This window comes from Camelus bactrianus, chromosome 8 (genome assembly GCF_048773025.1).
Source record: "Camelus bactrianus isolate YW-2024 breed Bactrian camel chromosome 8, ASM4877302v1, whole genome shotgun sequence".
In the NCBI taxonomy this organism is placed as follows: domain Eukaryota; kingdom Metazoa; phylum Chordata; class Mammalia; order Artiodactyla; family Camelidae; genus Camelus; species Camelus bactrianus.
Genome location: NC_133546.1, coordinates 28,556,720 through 28,584,387, shown reverse-complemented (window position 1 = coordinate 28,584,387; position 27,668 = coordinate 28,556,720). Strand labels below are relative to the sequence as shown.

General features: G+C 37.7%; 1 protein-coding gene across 9 annotated transcripts in view; it reads left to right on the top strand.

Moving 5' to 3' along the window:
• The window catches only part of AKAP7 (A-kinase anchoring protein 7), a 106,026-nt gene that overhangs the window by 56,241 nt on the left and 22,117 nt on the right, over positions 1 to 27,668 (top strand). The window contains exon 8 of one of the 9 annotated variants that reach the window (XM_074368363.1): positions 49 to 7,800. The exons of 6 other annotated variants lie outside the window; for them this stretch is intronic. In XM_074368363.1, the coding sequence (XP_074224464.1) occupies positions 49 to 191 (143 nt within the window). In that variant the 3' untranslated portion in view covers positions 192 to 7,800. Of the gene's footprint in view, positions 1 to 48; positions 7,801 to 17,368; positions 17,708 to 27,668 lie in introns of those variants that run through there. 2 more of the 9 variants (XM_074368368.1, XM_074368367.1) reach the window with 2 other exon arrangements.

Here is a 27,668-nt window from a genome sequence, read left to right as displayed (position 1 = left end):
AGATGACCTGCAAAGATTGAAAACTTGTCCGTCGGTTCTTTCCCTAAGAGAAACGTGTTTCAAGAGGAAACAAAGATTCGTACATAAAGAAGCTCTATCATCTCATCAGGGAGATGGCATGTGATGAGACAGATTTATACACAGTTATGTTTCCAAGTGCAAAGTATGTACACCAGATGAAGAATTTTTAAAACAGAACAGAGGTATTTCTCATCGTTTGCAATGTGAATGTATTTCAAAGGAGCCTGATCTGTTGTGATTCAAATTTACTATTTCAAACCAGACGGTATCCTTTTAAAATTGTGAATTTCAAGACAACTGATTTGTATACTTTTGAAGTAACATGAAAATATTCAAAGAAGATAAATATATATATCTAAATATTTCAAGGTCTTCACCAAGGTAATTTCTCTCCATGTCGGCTTGAAGAAAACCTGTGGAAATATCTATTCTGAAAGAATCTTAATGCTGAATTTTATTAAAGCATTTTTAAAATGTTCAAGAGACACAATTTTATTGCTCAGTTCTCACCAGAGATCTTCAGAGAAGTCATCACTTTACCTTCCAGAGATCTTAGCTCTCTTAAACAGAAGACATTCAGTATGTCATTTGAAGTTTACATCCTCAAAACATTTCAAGTATATTTTAAGGAATATTTTCATGTTTTTGGAATCTCTGTAAGAGAGCTGTCTTCCATCAAAATTTTGATGAGGACCAAACATTTCTGTCTAGATTCCTTGTAAAAGGCAAATTTAAATCCTTCTTGTGTAATACAGATTCTGGCTAGCTTTCCATATCTTCTCTGTAATTACTTTAGGCCAACCTTGAAGGAGAACTCAGTGTTTCATTATCTCTCCCACTCCCATTTAGGAAAAAAAAAGCAGTACGTAGATTTTACTGAAGGTCTTGTGGGGCTGCGTTAAGCAGCTCACGGCATGTATCACCTACATTGCTGTTAGACAGCTCTGTTCAGCTCCCCCCAAATCACCATGTTCCACCCACTGAATTTTCTTTTATTGCTCTTTTCCAGCTTAGTTTCTAAAATTCTCCTTATTCTGAGTAATTTCTCTAGATCTTTCCCTCAGACTTCTTTGTCTTCACCCTTTTCTAATTCAAAGTAATGTAGCTTCTTTCAAACTTCACCAATCTTGTATCCCCATTTAACATTATTTACAAAATAGTTTTTGCCTATTACACATGCTCTGTTTTCTTCTGTCACATTTTGTGATGCCAGTATGAACTTTAAAATAATATCTGCCTCTAAAATGATAATTATTATGTAATAATTAACCAATTTTAATACACACTAGAGTCTTGTATTTGCTATGGATAATTACTGATTTTCTTGATCTTACTGAGTTTTGCAACAGAATATTCAGCAGGATTCAGGACTCTTTATGAATTGCATTGCTTAATCAGATTTAATTGGCTTACATTGGTTTGGCTTCTCTTTAATTTGATCCTAACTCAAATTTAATATCTGTTTTTTGAACCTTGAACATTGTGTGATATGTGTTAATAGAGTGGGACGGATTTCAGATCTTAAGATATTTTGTATTCAGAGTTCATGAGTAGAAGTTGGTCTTCAAGGACTCTGGGAACCTCCTGAAATTAATTGTAAAACTTTGTATGTAGGTACATATGTGAATTTATTAGATTTACATATTCCATCTCTCTTAATTTATTAATGATGCATTCTTGGAGAGTGCTGGATTCCAAATCACCAATTTTCTTTTCCGCTGTCTCAATTATACCTTTTAGGACATTTTTTTTTTTTAATACCAATGACTGTATGCTTCATTTCCAAGATTCCCAATTGATTTCTTTTTCATATTTTCCTATTCTGTTCTTTGCTTCATGGATGCTATTCCTTCATTTGTCTCTTTGAGGATTTCAATATAATTAATTTTTAAAGTTCTTTTCGTATTTTGAAAATCTGTTTCCTTGGATATGAATTCTTCTATTTGTTGAGTCTTTTGTGGCATTTTATTTCCTCTAAAGCTTTTGAAGTTTTTTTGAGGGCTCGTTTTATTGTGCATGTTTCCTCATCATAACCCCGTGTGTGGTTTTGCAGATTTCTTAGCCCTAGTCCGACAGAGTAGATTGCTTTATATTAGGTTAGGAACTGACACCTAACCATCCTTGTCCTTAAGGAGTTGGAGTTCATTCTTGTGTCTTTTACCAATTTTTGAGGGTTTTTTTGTGTGTGTATAAAGATAATTAGCCCTTTGTCGTACTGGCTTCAAATATTTTTCTGGTTTATTTTGCATTTAGTTTTGGTAACAAGATATTCTTCATATTACATGTTTTTAATTTTTGTAAAAATGTAATAAAATTTTTGTGATTTCTTTAATTATTATGACTAGAGTTGTCTACAAATGAATGATTTGATACATTTTCATTCATATTTTCTTCTGTATTTTTTTTGTTTTTGTTTTTGCATTTGAGCTTTTTATCTGCCTGGTATGATCATTAATTCAGTACTCAGATGCAGAGGATTAACATAGACATCTAGTTACTAAAAGTGGGTGTGAAATAGAGATTTAGTTTTAGGAAATTTGTATAGAATATTTTTTCCATCCCTCTCAACCTTCCCATGTGTTCTAAAGATCACACATTAGCAGCCTTTCATGTCGTGCTTGACTAGCACAGGGCTTTTTGATTTGTTTTTATAATTTTAATTACTTGCCAACTTTGGAGTGATTTAATTTAAAAAAAACCCTGGGTTTCTGCTGCCTTTGAACAATCAGAAACATGGCCACACTTGTTCCACTGTCTTGCGTGCAGTGAGTTGCTGGGTGGGGATAGTAGGCAGTAGAAAAGCAGCTGCCTTTCACCACTCCCTTTACTCTTTTATTCTTCTTTTGCAATGTGCTTAACTCACTCACACTCCCTGCTTGGTTCCTGAAGGTATCTGAGTTTGAATCCCTTGCCAGAGGTCGCTGTTTCTCGAGCCTTCTTATTTCCGTTTACACGCTAAGCGTTTTCCTATCCATCTTCTGCCATCTTGCACCTTTCTGTGTGGTTGGGGAGCTTGATAGGATGTGGAGGCAGCAGTCATATGTTCAGATCCAAGAAAAAGGTGCTGCATTTTAAGTCTCTTGTAATCAAAACTTTGGTTGATATTATGCTTACTTAATATGGGCTGTAACTTCTTACAAACCTAACTCCATTAATCAGCTAAAATTCAAATTTAAAAAAAAAGTGATAAACCAGTTCCTCCTGGCGAATCCAGGAATGAAATATAGCTTGGATATCTAGGGTGGTGAAAGCCATTCTCTGTGAGCTGCTCACTGGAGTTGGGAGAATTAATTTTTCTCAGGCAGCTCTGTTCCATTTATATTTCCTTAGGGAAGGTAATTGACTAAATGACACCCTTTGTAAGACTGGTGAGCAATTTAGTGCTTGCAAAGACTAGTTTACTTTCAGCTGTCAGACATCTCTTATAGAAGGCAGTGGGGAATTTGGAAAGGTCTAGAAGGTTTTTTTTGTTTTTGTTTTTGTTTTTTGCAGGCCAATGTACTACTTTCTCACTTTTTCAAGCAGAGGTAAAAATACGGTTTTCTGGAAACCCCAGCTGTTTTCTGGCTTAATAACAATTATTCACAATTAATTTAATGAATGTTATTGAGCATGTACAACGTGTATACTCCTTTTGGGTATCACGAGATACAGAGAAGTGTAAGACATAGCCCTTAAGACTGATACAGAGATGCTGGGGAGCTAAGTCTACATCTGAGAAATGGAGAGGACGAGGAGCGGAAGAAAAGGGCTTTGTCCATAACAACAGTGGGCTTTGATAGGACACAGTGGAAGAAGCTTGTAACTTTAGCTTCTAGGAATGTGTGGGGATGAGGAGTAAATAGGACGAGACAGATAGTGGAGAAAGGACAGTGTCTGGGAACAGCAGGTATGATTTGCAGTGGGAGAGCAGCAGTGTATTGGGAGTCAGGGTGGAGGTAAGATTAGTGATAGTATTAAGTGATAGGAATAATAGTGATAATGTTAGTGATAGGAGGCACCTGGATTGAGTCTGTGGTCTGGTTATCTGAGGAAGCTAATGAGGGTGTGGGGGCTCTGTGTGTTTACAGAGTTGGTGAGGGAGGTTGGAAAGGAGATGGTCACAGTACATGTAATGAGTCAGTGAATATGCTGTGAAGGAGACTGAGTAGGTAGATGTGGGATAAAAAGAGGGTGATGTTTAATATTAATACTCAACACTGATGACACAGGATTGGGTCCTAAAGATAGACCTTCAATTAGTTCCAGACTGAAGTAATGAAAGGGTTCGGGCTGGGCCAGCTGTGGGCTGAAATAAATGCAAATAGGCCTGTGCAGATACAGTGATGGAAGAGAAGGGTTGTAGTAAGTTAGAGTCGTCAGAGCTGTAGTCACCAGCCTGTACCCAGTGCCAGACAGGGCAGACCAACCAGATACCAGACTCAGACTTTATGGACTGAAGCATTATGGAGAATTCTGAGTGAGCTGAGTCAATGAATTTCTTCTATCCAGATGTGCCCCTGCTTTTTGAGAGTCACCCTAAAGAGACTTGAACAGCTCAGACCAATCCTGTCAGTCTTATAAGGCTTGTCGTGGTCCATCCAGCGACTCCCAGTGGTCCTTTGTAGGCGGTGATTCAGCCAAAAGCAAAGCAAAGGACTTTTGGGGGTTGCATCTGAGAAGACTCTCAGATTTGGCTTTGGTGTCCTGATCTTCAGTGCTCCTTTACCCTTAGGAGCCCGGGCAGAACTCCAGAAGCTCTGACTCTTGCCCAGTTTGGTATGTAAGCCTGGGCGTTTTCTCTATAGAAGATAATGCTGTCAGTGTAATTGACCCATTGGTTGATGGGGCAGGAGAGGGTGGAGGGAGAAGGAAATCTGTATTTTCCTCACTTGGGTAAAAGGTGTGGTTAGGACAAAAAGTTTTGAGCTTTTGAGCATCCTTAAATCTGGGCTTTTGTCAGATCAATGATAAGTAATAAATATCTAAAATATTTCATTTGAAAATGTTTGTATTGCTTAAATGCCATGTGCCCACTTAAAGGTCTTCTTAGTAGATAGGGGTATTGGTAACAGATATGTGCTTAAATGTCTGCTTTTCTCTTGTGAATCATTTACTTTTTGCTGTGAAAATGTGCTTCATTGTGCTTATCTTATAAATGATTTAATAGTCTAATAATTATTAGGCTACACTTTTGTTGGGTTTTTAAACTTTTTAAAAATGACTTTAGTTCGCTAGTTCTACAGGTTTGATCCCTGGACCCCTGGCAGTCCCTGAGATACTTTTAGGGCCTGTGATGGCAAAACTATTTTTTTATAATAATACTAAGATACTATTTGCCTTTTCCTCTGGGTTAACATTTACACTGATGATGCAAAAGCAATTGTGGGTAAAACTGTGGGTGGCCAGTGTGAATCAAGGCAATTACAGTTAAAAAAAATTTTTAAAAGCCAATTTCACATAAGAATGTTCTTGCTGAGTAGTAAAAATTGTTAATTGTATTTAATCTCAACCTTTGAGAATGTGCCTGCTTAATATTCGTGTAACAAAAATGGGAGGTGCTCACAAAGCACCTCTGCATATTGAAGTAGGAGGCTGACTTAAGGAAAAGCGCTGTATGGTTGGTTAAGCTGCGAGCTAAAGTAGACACTTTCGTGGAACACCATTTTCTCTTGAAAAATGATCCACAGACAAACTATCGTTTTCACACTTGGGCATTTGGCAGACATTTTCTTGAAAATCAATGCACCTGCCACATCAAGGACAACTGACATGATTTACTGCGAGTGATAAAATTCAAGCTTTCAGGCAATGATAAGAATTTCAGAAAACTGTGGTCTATTACCATGAGTTGACAGATTCCTAAACTTAAAGACTTTGCCCCACTTCATACTATGGAAAATTTTATACACAAAAGTAGGGACCACAGAGTGGAATATTGAACTCCCTTTTCCCAGTTTGTTTTTATCACACTATCTGTCTTTATTTTATTGAGGTATAACTTACATACAAAACCTGTACCTATTTAAAGTGTACAGCTTGATGAGTTTTTAGCATGTCTACACCTGTGAAACCATTACCATCACCAAGATACTGAACATTTTCTTCACTCCCAAAAGTTTACTTGTTCCCCTTTGCAGTCCATACTTAAAGACTTTTCTAATGAGGTGAGTGATATTAATGAATTTTGATGTTGTATAATGAAATGCATCAAATATGGGATGTTTGCATAACTCACTGAGTCAGTATTTTTAAGATGACCAATGCATGTTTGTTACAAAGACACGCATGTATAAGAGATCCATTATAAGTTCAAGATAGACCAAAAGATTTAACTATAAAGAGCATGAAAAGTTCATTGATACGTTTTTGAGATTCCACGTTGCAGCTGAACTTTAAGAATCTACAACTTGTCACGTTTTGATACAATATCAAAGAAGAATGTCCACAGTTATCTGGAAAGGCTGTTATCCTTCTCCCTGTTCCAACTATATTTCTGTCTGAGGCTGGATTTTTCTTACACTTCAAATGAAATAGTATTGCAACAGATTGAATGCAGAATCAGATATGAGGATAAAGCTGTCTGATGAAGCCAGACATTAAAGAAATTGCAAGAATGTAAAATAATGCCTTTCATCTCACTATAAATTTTTAAATTAAAAATACACTTTTTTTATAAAACTTTTTTAGGATAACATACAGCGGTTTATTGATATTTTGAAGTGAATGAATAAATAATTTTTTTAAAATTCTGTTTCAATTTCTCATGTGATAAATATTGACTATATAATGCAAATAAACAAAAGCCTTTGGTAGGGGGAGTTTATAGATAAGTTTTAAGAGTGTAAAGGAGTCCTGAGGCCAAAACATTTAAGAACTCCCGCTTTAGTTCATGGGTCCAATAAAACTAAGAAAAAATGTAATCCTCAGACTGCTTTCCAAACTTAATTTTGATCAATAGTTCCCACCTTTTGTTTGAACAAATGAATTTTGATGGCTACTTATCTCTCTGTGAAATGTTAATTTGTTTGATTCCTCTGTCCTTAATTTTTCTTGTCCATCCCTTTTAAATTTCTATTTAAGCATTCTGTGGTAAAAGTGTTAACAAGTACAAAAATACCCAAGACTGACAATAGCGTATCTATATGAAATGATGCATTTAAAAATCAGTATTATGTAAAATTTATATTATACAATTTAGGAATGTCACTTTTGTGGTGGGCAGGACCAAAAAAATTTGTCTTGTTTTCCTTTGCACAGGCTGACAGGGAGAGGACTTAAGAAAATTTCATCTCTACTTAGACCAATTAAGATGAATCTATTTCAAGCATGTTAGAAGAGGGAAAAGTGAAAAGACAGTTTATCTAAGGGATCTGTACATTTTTATTCCACTGGAAAACTTTAGCAGTTGGAAATCTTCTTTGTGCAAAATTATCAAGTAATTTAATAAGTGCTGAGTAAAACCATTATTTAATTATTTACTTTGAGGCACAGAAATTGAGGGACCATGTAGTTTACCATCCAAATGGTACACCTGTAAGTGTAGGATAAAAGCTGGGATGAAAGGAATCCAAGAGTATTGCAGTTTAACTAGCACTTACATCATCTTACCTAGAAAGCATAATGTTCTTTAAAAGCAGAACCTTTGACGAGGTAAAATATTATATTTCAAATGCCAATCTTGTTCCTTTTTGTAATCTAATTGTGCTCTTACATGTTTTCTTGATGAAACCTGTCTTCTACAAAGAAAGTGTTTGAAATATCATTGTTATGCCCCTAATAAAAATGAAAAGCAACTGATAGTTTTTGAAACTCTCAGCTTATTTCTTTAGATCTGCTTGAGTCAGAGAAAGTTTCAGGATACATAACTGAGGAAATTAATCTTAGTGATGGCTCACTGTATTTTAACTGGTGTATCAGCTATTAATCTGATGCTAACACAAAGTGGCAGCTGTGGCTCAGGCTATTTTGAAAATCCAACCATCTGTTGGCCTGATTTCAAACCTTAAGATTTATATCAGATGCCTTGGGAACCTTCGTACTAAAGGGGCAGTGCTATGTGGTGCTATGTGACAAATTTAGCATCACTGTTAGAGTGATACGGTGATAGTTTGTAGTTTTATGGTTTATGTTTAAAGCCTTTGATTTAAGTGTATTTAACACTTAAACCATAAAGTATATGTTGAAACCATAAAGTATATATTGATTTCCAAATAAAAAGAAAAATAAGTGAATGAAATGACTGAAGGGCAGAGTCTGTGGTCAAAAGAAGCCATTCAGATAAAGGAAATTAGTGTTAGGAGACCTTCCAGTTGCCAAAAGTTATGGCTAACTTGCCCATCACATTGCCTAGTTGCCTCTAATATATTTTTCCACTAAAATAATTAATGCTTATTAATGTTTTGAAAGTACTTAGCACAGTACCTGAAATAGAATGTTATAAAACTGTTAGTTATTAAGATTAATAACCAGTACTAGTTATACGAGAACGCTTATTGCAACAGCACTTTCCTAACATCAGAAACCCATTTCAGGTTATTATAGATTTGGAGGGAGGGTACAGCTCAGTGGTAGAGTGCATGCCTAGCATGCCTGAGGTCCTGGGTTCAATTCCCAATACCTCTACTAAATAAATAAACCTAATTACCTCCCTCCATAAAAGTTATTATAGATTTGCATTGTTCTTAATGCTTTCTGTAAAAATTGACATGGGACTAACGTTGGTGCATTTCAAAAATAAAAGTGTGTATATATATATATATATATATATATATATATATATATATGCTTTATGTAATATATTGCATATATATATTTATATATAATTTATGTATATAAATACAATAGTAAAGATAAAAAATTGAGTAAATTCTTTTTGGGGGGCTCTGGAAAAAACAATAAAGTAGGCAAATCTATTCTATTTAACAGTGTTATTTAAAAAAATTAATTGGATAATGTGAACTCGCAAGTGATAGACATGTGAAACTCAAATTCTTCTCCATTTTCAGTGAAGCACAGAAGAACTGGAGAGGATGCAGAATACTGGGGAGAGAGCACACACTGTAGAGAGAGAAGCATAGTGACCTAGAAGTTCCTAGATTCAGACAGATCATATTCTAATGGTCACTGCCACTTCCCAGCTAGGCAGCCTTGTGCCTGTTACTTAATAACCCTAAACTCATCTGTAAGATGGGACTAATAGTGATGCTTACCTCATGAGGATGTTGTGAGGACTGAATGAGACAGTGATGAAAAGCACTTAGCATCAAGTCTGACACTATCTCAGTGTTCTTTATAGTGCCCATTATTACTGCTGTTTTTATTGCAAATTGTATGTAGAATTCTTAAATCCAGGACAGAAAAGGTTTAAGAGTGACTCTTTAAGGAAGGGTTAATTTAAAAGGAAAAAAAACAGTCAGCCTCTTTTTAGTCTTTACAAGGAGTACACCCTTCTAGGAATTAGGAAAAACTTCGGGCTCTAAAAGATTGTTAAATCCTGGAACAAGGTGTTAAGGGATTTGTAAAATATCTTTACTGAGCTTCTTTTAAGATGGAAGAGAGGGTACCATTTATGAGGGCATCTAAGCTGGAGATCTGAGTGACTCATGAAGTTTTCTTCCATCATTACAGTTTGTAAGTTCTCTAATTTGTGTTAAATTGTTCAGACTTTGCCAAAGTTAGACTTTGATTATTATTGCATCTGATTGATTGGTAGAGAAGTAATGAATTTCTCATTGCTCTGCTCTGTCTGAAAATTCAGTTCCTCTGTATTCTTTTGCTCTATATCTAGTCTTAAAGTAGGAATTGGAAGGGGGAATATGATTGTAGTGAGTAAATGGCTCTGGGTTGTCCGCCTCTGGCCCAGTGAACTTGGGATTGATCATACTGCCTGAGCTATCAGGTCATCCTAGCTCCCTTGGGGCTTTTGGAGAGCTGCTGGCTGTGCACACAAGACTCCTCTTTGATTTTAAAACTTCTTCAGTTCCTTTTGGGTTCTTGTAACTTATTTGTGTGGAATTAATTGAACAGGTATTTATTGAACATTCCAAGTGCCAGGCATATTGAAGATCAAAGATGAACCAATACGAGCCCTACTCTCACAGAGTTTGCTTTCTAGTGGGAGGTCATACACACAAACCATTACGATTTAAGGTGATAATGAGTGTGATGAAGTTAATGAGAACCACTGAGAGTACTTGTCACTCAGCCTGGGATTGTCAGGAAAGGCTACACAGAAAAGGAAAGATTCAGGCTGAAAGATAAGAATGTTGGGACGGAGCCAGGTGAAAGGGAGGTATTTTCCAGGCTGAGAAGTGACCCAGAGGAGGGTGCGTATTTCACTCTGCACACGAATTACTTATCGTTAAGCTCTTAATTCAGATTTTATTTTGTCGGGAGTGGGAGCCGTAAAAAATTTGGAGCTTGCAGTGATCAGATCTGTGTTTAGAAAGGTCACACTGCTAGTCGTATACAAGCACGATGGTGAGAGGGAGCAGGAGAGAATCAGCAAATGAAAAAGGACAGGGCAGGTGCTGAGAGCTGCCTGCATTGGGCATTTGCAGTGGAGACGAGGAATGAGGGGCGCCCTGCACACGGAGGCAGGCAGGAGGAGAGGTATTTTCAGGTTTAGGGTGGATTGTGAAAGACAGGGGAAAGTCCAGGGTGGCTCCCAGATTTGGGGTTTAGATAGCTTGGTAGACGGTAGTGCCCTACACCAATGTGGAAGATAATAATGAGAAAACAGTATTGGTGACAGGAAGATGATGGGTTCAGTTTCAGACATATTAAAGCACCTGTGGGCTGATCAAGTGGCATGTCCAGGAAGAAGGACTGGGACATAGGTGACTTATCTGAGAGATGGATATGGGATTCAGTGGTATTAGGTTGGTAGTTAAAGCTGTGTGGATGAATGAAGTAGCTGAGGGTTACCTGGGAAACCTGGGACTTCAGACTAGTTTTGTAGCTAGTTACCTGAGAAAACTATTGTAGAGGAAGGAAAGAGACCTTAAACAAAGGGGCTAGGATGGAGATAAAAGGTTGTGCAAATTATTTAAGCAAATATGACAAATCTATTTATTGTTTCCTGTTGGTCTATGGGGTCTGGCCAGCAGTGCCATAAAAATGCCCCTTTACTATTCAAGTTTGCTCATTTTATGGAGAAGTTTGTTCTGGTTAAAAGCAAGGGGGAAGTAATGAGTTTTAAAGTAACACAGAGTATACTTATTTCCCTTTTTGAAGTTTAAATTCTCTTTTTTTTTGTTAATCCATAAAAGTCCTTGGATTTTTTATCTGACTTTATTATGTTTTGTATGAAATACCTAAAGCCCTAACTGTAGCTAACAGAACAACATTTTGTCATGTCCTTCATGGTGACTCTATTTGCTCTTCTATTGACTAGGTATTCAGGGGAATATTCTGTCTTAATCTATGAGTAAAGGAAACTACATTTGATCATCATGTTTTATATTTCATACCAGGAAATTATAGCTGCCAAATATATTTTCATTGCTTGCAGCTCTGATCAAAGAAAAAAATTTTAAGAAGTCAGTCTTAGCATAATATAGTTTATAGAAAGGGAGTTCACAGTTTTGTTCTAACTATGCATTTTTAGCGAGAATTTAGTTTACAAGTGTGATGTACATTTATCTTACATGATAGGTTTTTCTTTAAATTAGCATGTCGCCCTTTTTGACTTACTTTTTAGGGCTTTCTTTCTGTTTTTGCTTTACAGCATTTTTTACAGACACTTCAAGCACTTTTCTAATTTTAACTGACCAAACAGTAAATAACAGTAGATTTTTATTAAAAATTATATATAAAACTCTAATGGACACTAGTGGTTCTCAGTTAATTCTCTTCCTGTCCTAATTCCCTACTGGCAGAGAGAGCCTTCCCTTCCCTGTGAGGCAGTGGGATGCAGGGCACCTGGGCTTGACTTTAACTTTGCAGGTGATCATCGGTTCCATTCTTCTGCCAGGGATTAGTTTAGAAAGTGACATGTGACCCAGTTCTGACAAGTGAGGGGAGGTCTGCTTGAGACCTTAGAGAACAGTATTCTTGATGATGTATAATTCGTTGGGAGGAGAACATCATTTTTTTCAGCTAGAAATTGTTGAGTACACATGTGATCCCTGGACTTAGCAGCCATCTTAACCACGGGGACACTAAGCGACTTCAAGCCCATGTGCTGAGTACGGGAGACTGGAAAGGTGAATCTTGATTGTCTTCTGAAGGCCCTGAATTAACCAACTCTAGAGCAGTTCTGTCTCTGATTATAGGAGGTCATGGCATTAAAAAAATTTTTTTAACCTTTTAACCATTTGAAACAGGAGTTCTTGTTACTTGCAGCTGAATGCATCCTAACAGATAAAGATTTCAGATGTGAATTAAGAAATGGATTAACAGAAAATAGACTCAGTGCTTTGGTTTTATAGGTATTTAAACACAGTTCTAATAATTACTAAAGCATGTTAGATGTATCTATAAACAGAATGAATACTGACATAGTGTATCAGGTGAATGTCAACCGAGGCTGTGGTGAATCATGACAGATTCCAAAACCTGCCAAAACCAATCTTGATTTAACTGCATCTTGTCTAGTATAAGAGAATTTTCTTTTCATTATCTTGGGGACTCACTTTCATTCTTCCTTATCCCTTTAAGTGTTATTAGAGAAAAAAGCTTTAATAATTATGTACTGAGTTATTAAAACATCTTTTATTTTAAGTCTTTAAATCCTTTACATAGGAGGAAATGTGACTGACTGTTGCCTTGCCCAAAGTCAAACAGGAGACCACTTTGAGAGCTAAATATAGACTGAGGATATTCTACAAAAAGAACAATTAGGACTTGTGAAAAAACCCAATAAGCTGAGAACTGTAGAACCAGATTTTTTATGGTTTACATTGTTAAACTACAAATAAAATCTACTCATTGGGTCCTACTAGCTTTTTGAAATACATTTTTTCTTCCTGTGAAGGAGGTTGCTTCTTCTCTGAAAGGTTCAGGGCATTAAAGGATTAAAGCCACTTGAATAAGAAAGCAGCCATGTCAGATAATATGAATACTGGTCTGCAGATTAAGTATATTCTTTCCTTTTCCCTTTTTTTTTTTTTTTAAAGGTTTTAACATGCAAACATTTAACTTGCCCTTGAGTAAGTAACTCATGTCAGTTTTTGTGATTTCATTGTTAATGCCTGCAAAGGAAGGCCATAAAAAGCAGACCTGTATAGTGTCTATCTGGAGTAGATGACTGTTACTGGCCTTTGTCCTCCTGGTACTGCATTGCCTTCATAAAACTGTCAGGTGGGATTTACCACAGTGGGACTGCTGACCTGCCTCCTGCTCCCTCCTGCGCATGCCTACAAATGTGGGCCTCTCACCCTCCTTTGGCCCTGCTGTCTCTCACCTCTCTGGCTGTACCACTGCCCTGAAGAGTTAACTTTACCTAGGGGAGGGGTATAGCCAGTGGCAGAACACATGCTTAGTATGCATGAAGTCCTGGGTTCAATCCCCAATACCTCCAAAAAAAAAAAAAAAACAAAACCAAAAACCTCCATTTAAAAAAATAAGCTAACTTCACCCCAAGAGCTGATGTGATTATCATAGTAGCACATACTCAGTGTTTAACAGTGCCTGGAATCAAACTGAATTGATAAAGTGGTATAAAATTAATTCAGGGTGTCCATGTAAACACTAACTTTTCAGCCCTTTTGCCAACCTTCAACCTCAGGATAGCTGTTCCTTGAGCAGGGAGATAGAATTTATTTCTAATTTTATTTCTAATTTATTCCTCACCAATTAAGGAAAAGGCTTCAACTACATACTTTGTTTAAGGTTGGGCCACATAGAAAAGAACTGACTGGATAATTAGCACGAAAGAGGCATTTGAAACTGGCACTAAACAGGAAAGCATACACAGAGATTTAGGAAGGACCATTATGGATTGGTAGGTAAGGAAGGACTTCTTCCATAGCTCTGGGTATCTGCTTGTTCCTTCTCCTTTCCGAAAAGCACATGTGCTGTACATGCCATGTTACGTTTTTGTCCTGTGCTTCCTATATAGGAAAAAACACATTCTCTTTCCAGTCACATACTGAAATTGTACAGCATATGGCGAATTTCAAATACAAATACCTATGACTTTCAGATTTTGAGAAAAACAACTGAGAGAAGTTAAAAAGTCTTCGTTGAAAATATGACTAAAGTAGGAATAATAGTAAAAAATAATTCTTGGCTCCCAAATTTCAGTTAGATCAAAACTCTTTTACCTGGTAATTAAGAAGGATTTTACCAGTGAGATTTACAGATAATCCTTAAAGTTTTTCAGTTGTAATTTTTTCAGCCTCTTTCCCTTGCAGACAGACACTGATAAGACTAGCTTTTAAATACCAGTATTTAATGATGTAGTTTCAGAACTTTGCCCTTTGCTACCAAATGGCTACATAGATGTAGCAGTGGCTGAACAAACAAGGGAGGAGCATCTGTTGGATCTGAGTGATACATGTTTATTGCAGATTGATTATTGAGAATTGAAATTTGGTTTTACAAGAACATACAGAAACAGAATACAATAATGAGTGAAATCCATCCAGCCTTCCTCAAGCCCTGGTTATTTCTTTGTGTCTTGGCACCCTGATGTCAACATACAAATTGGGGATATATTCCAAAACATCCTAATTTTCATGAGTTGTGTTTCCATAAATTGTCAAGCACTTCTTGAACTTATGTGACTTTTCACTGAAACTGACATTTCTTGGCATAAGAGTTTCCATGAGTGTGCTACCTGCTTTATAAGGAAATCTTCCTAAAGTGTGTCTTTTGTGCTTCATGTCTCCTAAGGCTTGGTTCCAGGATTTAAAGGGATAAAGCACTTTTTCCTTCTTTTTATACTTCATGATTTAATGTCCTCTTTCTCTCCATTTTTCTGAATAAAGGAACATTTTCTTTTTCTTTCTCATGTGTTTCTATAAGATGTCAAACTCAGATTTCCTTTCTTAATAAATTGGAGGTCTCCGAAGAGTTGGTAATTTGTACAGCTTTATGGACTCAGAATTTTACAGTGAGTTTTTTTTTCTTTATCTTGAGTCAGACTTTTTCAGCAAAGTTGCTCAGAAATCCAAACATGTGTGTTTTCAGTTATAGGCAGACAATAAAGCCAACCAATGACACTGAGGCTAGAGGTTTTGGTCATACTTAAGAATTATATTTTCCCACTGGAGACAATAATCAGAGCTGATATTTCAAAGTACATGGAGAAGAGGCAGCTGCCACCCCTTCATACTTTTTAGTTTTATTCCTGCCATTTGAACCATTATAATAAAAATTCAGATAATTATAGAAGATATAAGCAACTGTCCTAGTCATACTTTGTAGTCAAGCCTGTGAGAAAACTATAAAAAGATTGTTTTTAAATTCATGAAGATGATATCATATCAGATATATTTTCTCAGTAAGAGTAACCTTACTTCTTTTACTAATCTTCTTATAGTTATGGTAGATCTCTATATATTACTGAAAGGAGTTTGTTAACCCTCTAAAAAACCCCCTTGAGGGGGAGGGTATAGCTCAGTGGTAGAGGGCATGCTTAGCATACACAAGGTCCTGGGTTCAATCCCCAGTACCTCCATTAAAATATATATAAATAAATAATAAATAAACCTAATTAACTCCCCACTCCATCCTTTCCTGTGGTTAATTGATGTGCTAATAATTTGCACAATTAAAAGCCAGTCGGTCTTGAATGTCTCAGTTGTTTTCTAATCTTTTATTATGGTTAATTCACTTTTAATGCTTACGAAAAGAAAGTCTCCAACATTTTATAGTCCCCCTTGGATTGCCGGATATCCTGAGATACACACTGTTACTGAGCTAATGGTGCAGTTTATATTTCATTCTTAATTGTACATTTTCAGTAGTAGTGCCAACAAGGACTAATTAATAAAGTGAAGTTGGTAGGGGTCATCGCAGAATATTATCCTTTGGACACTGCATTGGAGTGAGGGGCTTTTTTGCTCAGAGGTTACATGTATAAGCAGTAACTCAAGATGGCAGCTAACGGGCCAGATATTAGAAAAAGAGATGAGATTGCTAGCTGGTGCTGGAAGGACTGAGGTGCATGTAGATAGCAGTGCTCAGACAGTCTGTTCACTTCTCCTTTCCCTCCTCCCTGCACTACCTACCCTGCAACAACAAATGAAAACTATGATGAACTTAGCTGATTTACAGAGGAAGATATCGAAACTCTGACAAGAGGTCAGAGTCTCAGAACTGTTAACACCTGACAAATCTGAGATTCAAACCTCTGGCTTTTTGTTTCTGAAGATCGTATCACTGCACCAGTGTCAGTGATGGGGGATGTGGGGAGTACGCTTATTCCTCAGTGAAGACTGTTCACTGCAAAGATTTCTTTAACACAAAAAGTAATGTTTAAGATTTTAAAAATTGACAATTTTTGTTCTTCTGGGCTGCACATTCTTTTTGTTCAGATGAGTAGGAGAGTAGACACACTGCATCTAGGACCACAAGAAGTTTTCATCACCATCCAGTGCCCTCTCCTTCCAACACCTGGTAAATGGGTGTGAGTGCCTCGCTGGGAAGTAGAGGAGTAAAGTAGGAATTTGGATGGTATTCCTGGCACTGTGAGCAGTCTTTCCTTCCCACAGTGTCATAAAATAAGGCTCTTGCCTATACAGGGTAACAGATTTAGAAAAAGTATATGAAATCAAAGATCTCGTGTCATGGAGTTCAAAATATACCATGTTTTTGAAATCAGTTGTTTTGCTGTCCTGGAATTTGCTTAACCACCTTGTGTTTTCATTCAGAAAGATGCCATTATCTCTGGTCTTCTTCTCAGTGATGCTTCTAGATGTGGGGTATTTTGGGGGCTACGGACATATTTAATGCTCTAATACCAGAATTCACCAGATTGATTTAATGTTTTAATAGAAGAACAAAGTAGTGTTTCAGAAAGCAGGTATTTAAATTTAAAAGATGTGCTGTAAAGTGCAGACAGCTGATGTTCCCTTTTGCTGCTCCCCGCCTCCTTGTCATTTATACAGTCCTTGCAGTTTTTTAAGTACTTCATGGTACTTCATTCAAGTTGTGTCTTACCTGTTCTGCAACCTTTTACCCTATTCGATAAACAAAGACACAAAAATCACTTGAAGGTAAAAGAAAGCTCTTCCTCTTTAAATAGCAGACAGAAAATATGGGGGTTTTCTCCCCTTTGAATTTCCCTGAGTAATTACCCTAGTCGTCTGCAGGAGAAGGGACTCCTTGTGTCTTGTGCTGGATTACCTTTCTTAAAGACACATACAGTTAGCTGCACAGCGCACGTGGCACGCATCTCAGGGTGAGAGCTCCCAGTCTTGTGAGATTTAGGCGAGCATATGGCCACTTCTTTCCCTGAAAGCCAGTCCCGGAGCAGTTGCGTTGGGCTGGAGCGAGGGGAGGTGGAGCCTTTCTGCTCGCTGCAGCGAGTTCCCTCTCCTCTGCCTCTGCCGGCCGAGCATCCTGTGCATCGGCGCCCCGTGCTCCGCGTGCTGCTCCGCGGAGTGGAGGAGGCAGGGTGTGCTCGCTGACCGCGCGATCAGCCGCAGTTGCTCTTTGGGGTGGCCAGGGACGAGAACGCCGGGAAGGAGAGCGAGCACCAGTGCCATGGGCCAGCTCTGTTGCTTTCCTTTCTCAAGAGATGAGGAAAAAATCAGTAAGTGTGATTTGTACTGTGCAGAATCCTGAGTAGGCTGTTTTGTGTGGCTGTCTTTTAGGGGTAGTTTTGGTTTTTTCTTACGGGAAAGAGCAGAATAATGAGCTGTGATTTTTCATGTGCATTTCTTAAAAGGATGGTAGGTGTGTAGTTAATAATTAACTGTCAAAGTACAGTAACTCAGTAAATAGGCTCTGAAAAGACAGGAAATACTGAAAAGTAATTTTTCATTTTCATCTCTTGGTATTCTTACAGCTCATTTTTATCACACTCTCTAGAGTCAGAATTTAGTTTTGAGTTCCTTTTTATCACTGCATATAATGTGTTGTATTATCCAAGCCAGACTTCATTTCTCTTATCTGAAATTGGGATATTTTCAGAGCAATGCTCAATAATAACAGATAGAGAAGCAAAGCTGGCTCTAAAATGATGTATATTATACATTTGCAGATATTTTCATGTGTCCTCTGCTTTGTTCTCCGTGTAGGGGATTCAGGTGTAACTGTTATAACCTTCAAACAAGTGATGCCACTTTGATTTCTGCAAAAACCTCATTGAATATTTTTAAACTAATGTCAGCCAGCTTCCACATCTGCTTATGGCCCGGAAAATAGTACTTAAAGTGATGACATTTGCCCTGAAATTTCTCCCTCTCTGGCTTATGTGTATTTCAACTTTGTTAAAAACAGTACGGACAGGCGTTTTAATGAGTGTGCTGAATAGAATTTGCTTTATACTAATTGCCCCCAAATATTGAATTTTTAAAACTTTTTTTCCAATAAAATGTTCATAGACAGACATGCTAAAATTTGCAGCCACATTTCTGTCACATCAGTCAGTGCTTTATTTAAGTAAATTTAAATAGGTCAATAGAATCTCATGATATCTGATTCAGATACTCAAAGATCCACATCTGACTTGTATTTCCTGCTGCTTCTTCCTCAGGAAACTAGCCAGGGACAGGCTTAAATATAATTAATACATATCCTATATCTATTCACTCGGGAAATAGGCCAGTTTTTACAAGAAACCTTCCGGGAACACTTTGGAATAAATGTTGGGAGACTGGAGCCTTTGCTTACTAACAAGAGCCCAGTTGTGGCTCTAAATTTGACTTGTGAAAATGATACTGTGCAGCACTCGATGGTCTTGATCTTAAAGCCTGAGATGACTTTACAACAGAATTGCTCATTCTCTACCAATGAGCATTGGTATTCATTTGGCAGCCTGAAACTTCTCAGATATTTGTCAGAATGATTCATTTGTAGTTCCTGAGGATTTTGGCTGATGGATTGATTCCTTGAGGAGGATCTCTGTCTGAAAAACCTTGGTCTGGACAGATAGAGGAAGAGTGAGTTCTTTCCATACCTCCTCCACTTCCTATTCCACTGCTCCAGGTTTTCTTGGAGTGCCTGATTTCCTTGTGTTTCTCTCTTCCTCTGTCTGTAAGCAGTCTTCTCAGTTAGAGCCGAAGTCAAGTTTCACCTCCATGAGGAATTTGCTCTTTTCTGTCTTTCTTCCCTGGGATCGTTGGGGTGCAATCTTCTATTTTACGTACAGTGTTTCTTAATATTGATCAATAGGAAGTGCTTTTTGGGGCTTACTTTCTCAAGTTACAAAATTTTGCAGAGAATGAATAGAATACACGCCCTTTCCTCTCGTTCACCCTGACTGGCCCCTGATCGCCATTCTCTCCCCACTTTCTTTCATCTGTCTTTGATTTTGTTGATCCTTCATTGTTTTTCTCCTGATTTGCTGCACGCGCCATTCACACACACCATCAGCTGTCTTCTGATGCTGTGTTTAATTTAATGCTACAGGATGGTCTAAACAGACACTTCTCTGCCAAGCACTGCTGTGCTGCTGATAATACATGTCTGCCGGTACTTACAAAGGGGGCATGAGGGGAAAAAAAAGAGAATTGATTAGCTAGTATGCCTCAAGTCACATGTAAATTAGCACCAACTGTAAATATCCAGTTCATGAGTTGTGTTGATAGCATGTAAAAGAAACCATAGTGACGCGCGCGGGAGGGGCTGATCTTGCTACTGGATTGTGCAGGAACCTTCTGGGTCTCGTCTTTGCGACCCCACCTAGTAGCCTTGTTAGCCTGCTCTGAACCACATATTCCGTGAGGACCTCCTGGGAGCAGAGCACAAAAATACTTATGCCTACAGCCTGATAATTCTGCTGTAAAGGGTGATGACCCTAGAATGTACCATCTTAGGGCAGCTCAGGTGGAGAATTGAACAAGTTTTTGATGAAAGCATAAATCTGTGGATATCATTCTTAAAACACAGGCGAGTTGGGAAGCCCATTCTCTGTAGCCCTGCAGAGATGCAGGAAGGATGTAACCGGCTGGCCAAGTGGTGAGAGCCCAGAGACCCCTCTCCCCTCCCGCTGCTGTTTTATCCTGCTTTTCCCTTGGTGGTGGTGGTGAATAGAAAGTATCCTCATTTAATTGATTTCTTAGTGCTACTATTTTAATCTGTTAATAGCAAACAGTGATTTTTTTTAAATCAACTAGTTGTGCAATGGCCTATGTCTGTGTGGAAAGTTAACTGTCTGCACACCCAGAAATCTTGATAATGGGGTGAATGGTCAAATACAGTAGAACTTAGCATGATTTCTTTTCCAGTTAATGCAGCACAAAGCAGCTTGACCGTTTCTGTTTAAATCCCAACAGTTGACATTTTCTCCAACTGTGTGCTTTTTGGCCACAACAGAATATACTGACAATAAATGCGTATTTCTTGGAAGATTAAGCACTTCCTATTGCTACACAGGAACATACTTAACATCAAACATTCCTGTAGATACTGTAGGATTAACAAATGTTGTAGTCTCCAGTGTGGTTTTTGCTGAATTCTTCTATAGCACTCATGTTCTTTAAGTTACCTGATTTCTCATAGTGAGCTTCCTGAAAGGGATGTCCATGAACAGGAGTGTTGTTGCACAGGTTTACTGGCTCCTGCAGTCATCAGTCTCACTAAATAAACCTGAAAAGAAAACTTAATAAACTAAAGAGACACCTCTATAACTAGTTAGAAAACATTTTACTTGCTCTTTCCCTATTGCAAACTTTCCTATTTTGAAGTACATTTTATGTAGAATGAAGTAAGTGAATGTCCAGAGATGAACCCTACGCTCTCCTGCGGTAGTTTCCTGCCCCTGGAGATAGTCAAGCATAAGATGAGAGCCACTGGTAGGGATGTGCTACAGGGGGCAATGAAACAGCTAGTGGTTGGATACCCTGACAGCTTAGTTACTTTCTTGCTCTAATCATCCATGACCCTGGAAATAATAGTAGTAATATATACTTTAACAAGACACAATTTAAAAAATTCAAGTATAGTTGATTTACAGTGTTGTATTAGTTTTAGGTATATGGCAAAGTGATTCAGTTATATATATATAAAAGAATATATATATATATATATATATATATATATAAAAGAATATATATATATTCTTTTTCAAATTCTTTTCCATTATAGGTTATTACATGGTACTGAAAATAGTTCCCTGTACTATACATACAGTATGTCCTTGTTGTTTACCTACTTTATATATAATAGTATGTATACGTTAATCCCAGACACCCAATTTATCCCTCCCCTCTTTCCCCTTTGGTAACCATAGTTTGTTTTCTGTGAATGTGAGTCCATTTCTGTTTTGTAAATAAGTTCATTTGTATCTTTTTTTTAAGATGCCGCATATAAGTGATATCTCATGATATTTGTCTTTCTCTGACTTACTTCACTTAATATGATAGTCTCTAGGTCCATCCATGTTGCTGCAGATGGCATTATTTCATTCCTTTTTATGGCTGAGTTGTTTTCCATTGTGTGTGTGTGTGCGCGCGCGCGCGTGTGTATAACTTTGAGGGACTTATTGGCTATCATCCTCCAGGGGTGCTCTGGGGTATGGGCTGACACAAACCTGGGAACCCAGGCAGCTTGTTCCTTCTCTGCTGCCCCTTTTCTGAAGCGGTGAAACACAACGGGGCCAGTGGTACTCCTCATAACCTAAGACTACATCTTGCGTAAGATTTCTGTGGGTAATATTGTGGTAGCAGCAGTAATGTGCAATATAAAACATTTAACCAAAGGCAGCAAAGATTAGATTTTTTTGCCTTTATTAGATAATATATACCCAAGAGGTTTATGTTTCTAAAATTAAGTATAGGAACATTAGAGCAAGCACTACTAGTTACCATTCCTGTCTTACCTCCCTGATTCCCTTTGCTAATTCCCTAGGCTATACGGTAACTGAATATCCTTTTGCTGCTGATTCTATACTCAAATGCTGTGTAAGTTTCATTGGGAGTATGAAGGCTATAGAATTTTCCCCAGCCCCTGGTGCAGTCACGGCTGTTGTGAGCTCTACCCAGATGCCCTGTCAAGCAGTGTGATATGACCTGTCCCTGTGTCTTCTTTCTCGGGGGCCGTGTCCAAAAAGGAGTGGGGAATCTGATGTACATCAAGGTTTTGGACAATAGAAGAAGGCTTCATAAATTACCCCTGCCTCAAGCATTTGCATTTAACCAGACTGAATTATCCCAAGTGATCTTGGGAAGTACTTGTAGTGAAATAATAAATTAAACTGCCGTGTTGACTTTGCCTAATCTCTAATAAAGGAATTTCAGGCAACTCTTTCAGGGCATCTGATAAATCACTTCCTGTAGATCGTTGCCTTCTGTTCAGTTAAGTTGGCTCTGCCTAATATGTAGATCTTTGAGCTTCATCTACCAACTTCTGATGCCCACAGTAAAGAAACTCAAAAGAGCCCTCCAAGTCTCAGTGCTGAAGGCAGGGGATTTGGGAGGCAGATAGACTCAGCTTGCATCCTTGGCTCTCATATTTACTATACTAAGTAACTTCTCTATGCCTCTACCCACCTCTTAAATGTCTGCTTACTGTGAGCATTAAATAAGCTAATGTCTATAAAATACCTGACACTGTGGTTGCCTTAAAATAGACCCGGTATTAAGTATGATTCCTCTGTAATGAATGACAGTGTGCTGGACAACTGTAGCCACCTTAGAAGTCAGCTTGGCAGACTGTGGTTTTATTTCCGTCATGCCCAGGATGAGGAAAAGGGGGCTTAGAATTTCAGACCTTGAATTGTTGACTTCCAGCATTTATCTGTGTAGCTGCCCCTCCTCTGAGGGGTCTCCCTCCCCTTTTCCATGGGGTTCTGTCCCCTCATGATGTCTTGCTTCCCTGCCTTGGGAGAGACATGTGTCCAAGTTGAGTCCACCAGAGTTTGCCATAAGATTTGATAGAAGGCCTGTCTTCCTTGTAGGCTGGGAGTGGAAAGGCTGTAAGCGTGACGTTGCTAGCTGGTAGGGAGTAGGGGGAAATCTGAGAATGAAGCTAGCGCAGAAGGAGGAGGCCAGATGAGAGAGAAGGAGACAGTTCTGACGATATCGTTTGAGCCTCTGAGTTCAGCTGTGACTAAGACCTTCTCTAGTATATGAAGCAGTAAATCCTCCCCCTTTTCTTTGTTTAACTTGCTTGTGTTAAATTTTTGTCACCTGCAGCCAAAAGGCTTCAGATACCATTCTAGAGGGCACTCAGTGGTGTTAAGAGTAGACCCATTTTGGAACAAATGTTTCTAAACCTAGTGAAGAGGTAAAAATTCTTTGATTTCTTCTGAACTTTCATGTTTCATTTTAGTGGCAGTGAAATTTAGCCTTAAGTGAGAGCGATTATGAAGAGTAAGTAATTCATTTCACCTCAACGGATGAAAATTGTTGAGCACATCACATCTGGAAAGCTCTGAGCCCAGTGTTAATGAAGATACAGTGATGATATATGGTCCCTCTTATTGGAGGATTTCTTTTTAATTTACATGACTTTTCAAAAAGAGATGTGTTGGGTCCCAATATTTATCATGCCCTGAAGGGAAGAAGCCAAGATAAAAGATCTTGATGCTCTTGGTCTAATGAGCAAAGCCACACCCCTTCCATACCATGGCTAAGTCAGCCAAGTCCAGTGAAAGCGAGTTAATTACCTACCACCCAGAGTGGAAATTACCACAACTGCCTCTCACAGGCAGTGATTATAGCTTGACGCAGGCAAACCCAGTTACCACCACAAACAACTTAGCAAATAAAGTTTCATATAACAGACGTTTATAATGCCAAAGGTATAAACTAACAGATCTTGGAACTATTAAAACCAACCTTTCCATCGGTACAGTAAAATTCTTTGCCTTAGCAATTGGTCATAGGCAAAAACTGAACTATGATGAAAATATAAAGAATGAGTATGGGGGGAGGGTATAGCTCAGTGATAGGGTGTGCGCTTAGTATGCACGGAGTCCTGGGTTCAATCCCCAGTACCTCCATTAAAAAAAAAGATAAATATTTTTATCTGTTATATTTTAAACATTATATTAATATGTTTATTATAAAAATAAACCTAATTGCCTCCCCACCAAAATGTAAAAAATAAATAAAAAAGAGCTTTTAAAAAAAGAGAACGAGTATGGTTTTAATTTAAAGTCTATGCTAACTAGGATATAAATGATACTCATTTTACTAAAGGCTGAGTCAAAGATACTTGAGGCTTATAATTTTCTGTTTCTACACACTGCCCTCAAAACTGAGGAATTTAGTGAAGGACATTTGTAAACCTCAGTTGTATATACAGAAAAATTATTGTGCCAGGGAGAAGTAATGTAAAAACAGGATGCTTGGAGTACATGGAGAGAGGGTTGCATATTCCTAAGAGAGCGAGAAATCACCTAATTGATAAGAATCTGATAGAAAGGGTGATTCACTTTTTTTATGTGTCTCAGCATCCCCACCCCTGACTCTGTGGTTAGATAGTTGGTATTGGCATTTGCCATGTGAATTACATCATTTCAATTTGACGTCTCACATCTGACTGTTAGAGCAAAAATAAAATTCACACTTTCTAAGCATTTAAAATACTCAGCTAAGGTTAGCTGTGAAGCTCAGCTTTCTCCGAGTTTTGATTGATGTTTATGATGGCTAATAAGCTGACAAGCAGATGATCTGCTAATCTGAGACATTTTATCTGGATCTGTGGGCAGTCAGACCTTATTTAGAATTCTGATAATTGGGACTGTGTCCTGAGGAGCGAGGCCAGGGTGGTGAGGAGCCTGGAAACCATATCATAAAAGGAAGGCTGAAGGACTCCAGCTGCTTAGCTCAGATGATAAATTAATTGTCTTAAAATATTTGGAGGAATTTTTTAACTTGGAAGGGAAAGAAGAGTTATTCTCTAGGGGGTTATAGTTCCAGTGGGGTAGAATTAGGACAATGGGTGTTCATTTTAACACATTTTCTTTTGGTGATTTTAGGAGCCAAATGGTAAAGGTACATTAAACTCAGTAATATTCTAAATTGTTTGCAATAACTTTTGTTTCAAATCAGCAAAATACTGAAATGGAGTCCTAAAACACAAAAAGTTATCGTAGTCATATTTTACATTGATGATTCTTAATACATTTGTGTAAAAGAGGATATTTTAAGGCAGAGTTTTCAAACTGTTTTAAGTCGCTGAACTCTTTCTTTAAATGGAGGACCAATATTTTTATGAAAAAAAAAAGTATGCCTCTTTGTTAGTTCATATTTTATAATGACTATTAATGGCTATTTTAAATTAGTACCTTTAGGATCAACAAACTTGCTTTAAAATAGATATGTAATGTCCAACTTTGGATTCTTAAACATTCTAGGTACATTGTTGTATCACCTAAGCACCACATAAAATGTTGATTTTTTTTTTTAACTCTGTAGTGACAGCAGACAGCTGGTATCAGTAAGTCCTAGAGATAACAAACTAAGGTGTATTGCCTGTTGTATGATTGTCTTTATGAATGAAATTCTTATGAAAATATTTTGTTCAAATTTACGTTTATTTTAAATTAATTTCCTGTAATATGGGAGTAGTAAATTAAATTTAAGATAAAAATTTGTTATGATGCTACTGTATACCTAGTACTGTACAATGTACATTATACTTTAATCTTAAATGTAAAATTAGATATATAGATTTTTATATTTTGTAAACCCTAAAAATGTATATGTAAAACTATATAGAATTTGAAGAAAATTAAAAGGCATAATAAATAAATTGTTTTATGGGGAAGCAGATTCATGAAATAATGCATTTTTATATTTAAAAAATTAGCTTCATAGCTGCTCTTAACTTTGTACCTTTTGTCTTTGTCATTCATGTCTTGGTCCTCTGTAAACACAACACTGGGGGAAAAGTACAGAAATAAGTATTTTGTGTCAGGATCCAGTCAAGAAAATGGGAATTACACGTTATTTTAACAGAGAGAATTTAACACAGGGAATTAGTTAAACAAGTTGTGGAGGATTTTTTTTTTATTAGGCATGTTACAGTAATTCAAACTTAATTGTTAATGAGATGTTTCTAAGAAAAACCCTCACCCAGATCAATTTAACAAACTTAAAAAGAACAAATTATTTTTAGACTAACTCACAGTTTATGAAAATTCTTTAAAATAATTTATTCTTTTAAGGTTTGTTAAATATGTATTCTGCAGCCTTGTAGTATGATTTTTGGGGGTGAATATTTCTTTTTTCTTCAGTTTTATTGCGATATAGTCCAAGTTAATTCTTTCATTCCAAATTAATGGTGTTCACTGTCAGCATAGACAGAGGGACAGGTTAATGAATTAGGTGGAGAGTTAAATCTGCAGGCAAGCGGAGATGAGTGTTGGGGAGTGATGAGTGGTACTCTCACGGCTTTGGAGATTAAGGGAAACCAAAGGTTCAGATGCCAAGAGGCAAGGCAGTCAATGGAATGTTCTGAAAAGTCTGAGGAATTCTTGAAAAGATCTGGGAACCAGTAAGTTAGGGCAGAAATAGAAAAGGGCAGCAAAAAGAGTCAGGGTGGTGAGAGGATAGATGCTGGGAAGTCACGTACATCAAGACACACTTGTTTGTTTGTTTATTTATTTATTTATTTATTGAAGGACAGAACCTGTTGGCTCACACAGGCAAACAAGACGTGGTAGAGTTGACCTTGAGACTGACTTACAGGCACTGTTAGCCCTCCATCCCTCCGTCTCTTCTTTCAGCTTCTGCAGTCTCACCCTCTCAGGCATCACCTGCGGGTGGGAGCTGTGGCTTCCAGCAGCTCCTGCGTCCTCACCTTCTCAGGCTTCCCTCAGTGATGAGGATAGGACTTCCAGCAGCTCTGGGGAGCATTGTTACTGTTCAGCATGCGAGTAGAATGGGTTCCTCTCTTCTAATTCCCATATGTAAAATCTGAGGGAAGGTATAGATTGTAAACTACACAACCCTGGAGGGCACTATACATATCAGAGACATTGTAATTTATGTATTATGGCATACAGTACCTGAATATAATAACAAAAGTATATTTTGAAAATTTTTCAAGAAATAGAAATGAAGTGTCTTGAGGAAGGGGCACTTTAAAAAAGTGTACGCGTACCGTATGAACCACTGGCAGCTCTGGTAGACCAGCAGCCCTGCTAGGGCCCCGTGGAACATGAGACGAGCAGGTACCTGAAGGGGCGAAATGAGTGGACGCTCTTACCAGAAAGGCTGGAGGGTGGGCGAGGAAGGGATTTGGGGCCAAACATTGTAGAATGGTTGTGGCCTGGAGCTCAGAGGAAGTGGGCAGCGATGGAGTAGTTACTCTGATCCTGAAGGAGCCATGATTTGTTTTTTTGACTCTAGACAAGAAGAACTACCATACATCCTCTTTCACTCCGAATATCAGGAAGCTCAGATCCATTTCATGGCTCTCGGGATCGGTACTTCTGTGACCTGTGTTTCCTGTTCTTTACTTAGTACTATAGTTTATGTTTTTTCTTCATCCTGAGTTTTACTTTTTATTGATAGTGTACTTTTATTGTATTTTTTTTTTTGCCACTAATTACCTCAAGTCTTTTGAGTATTCAGCGATGAGTGGATAAATGGATGGGA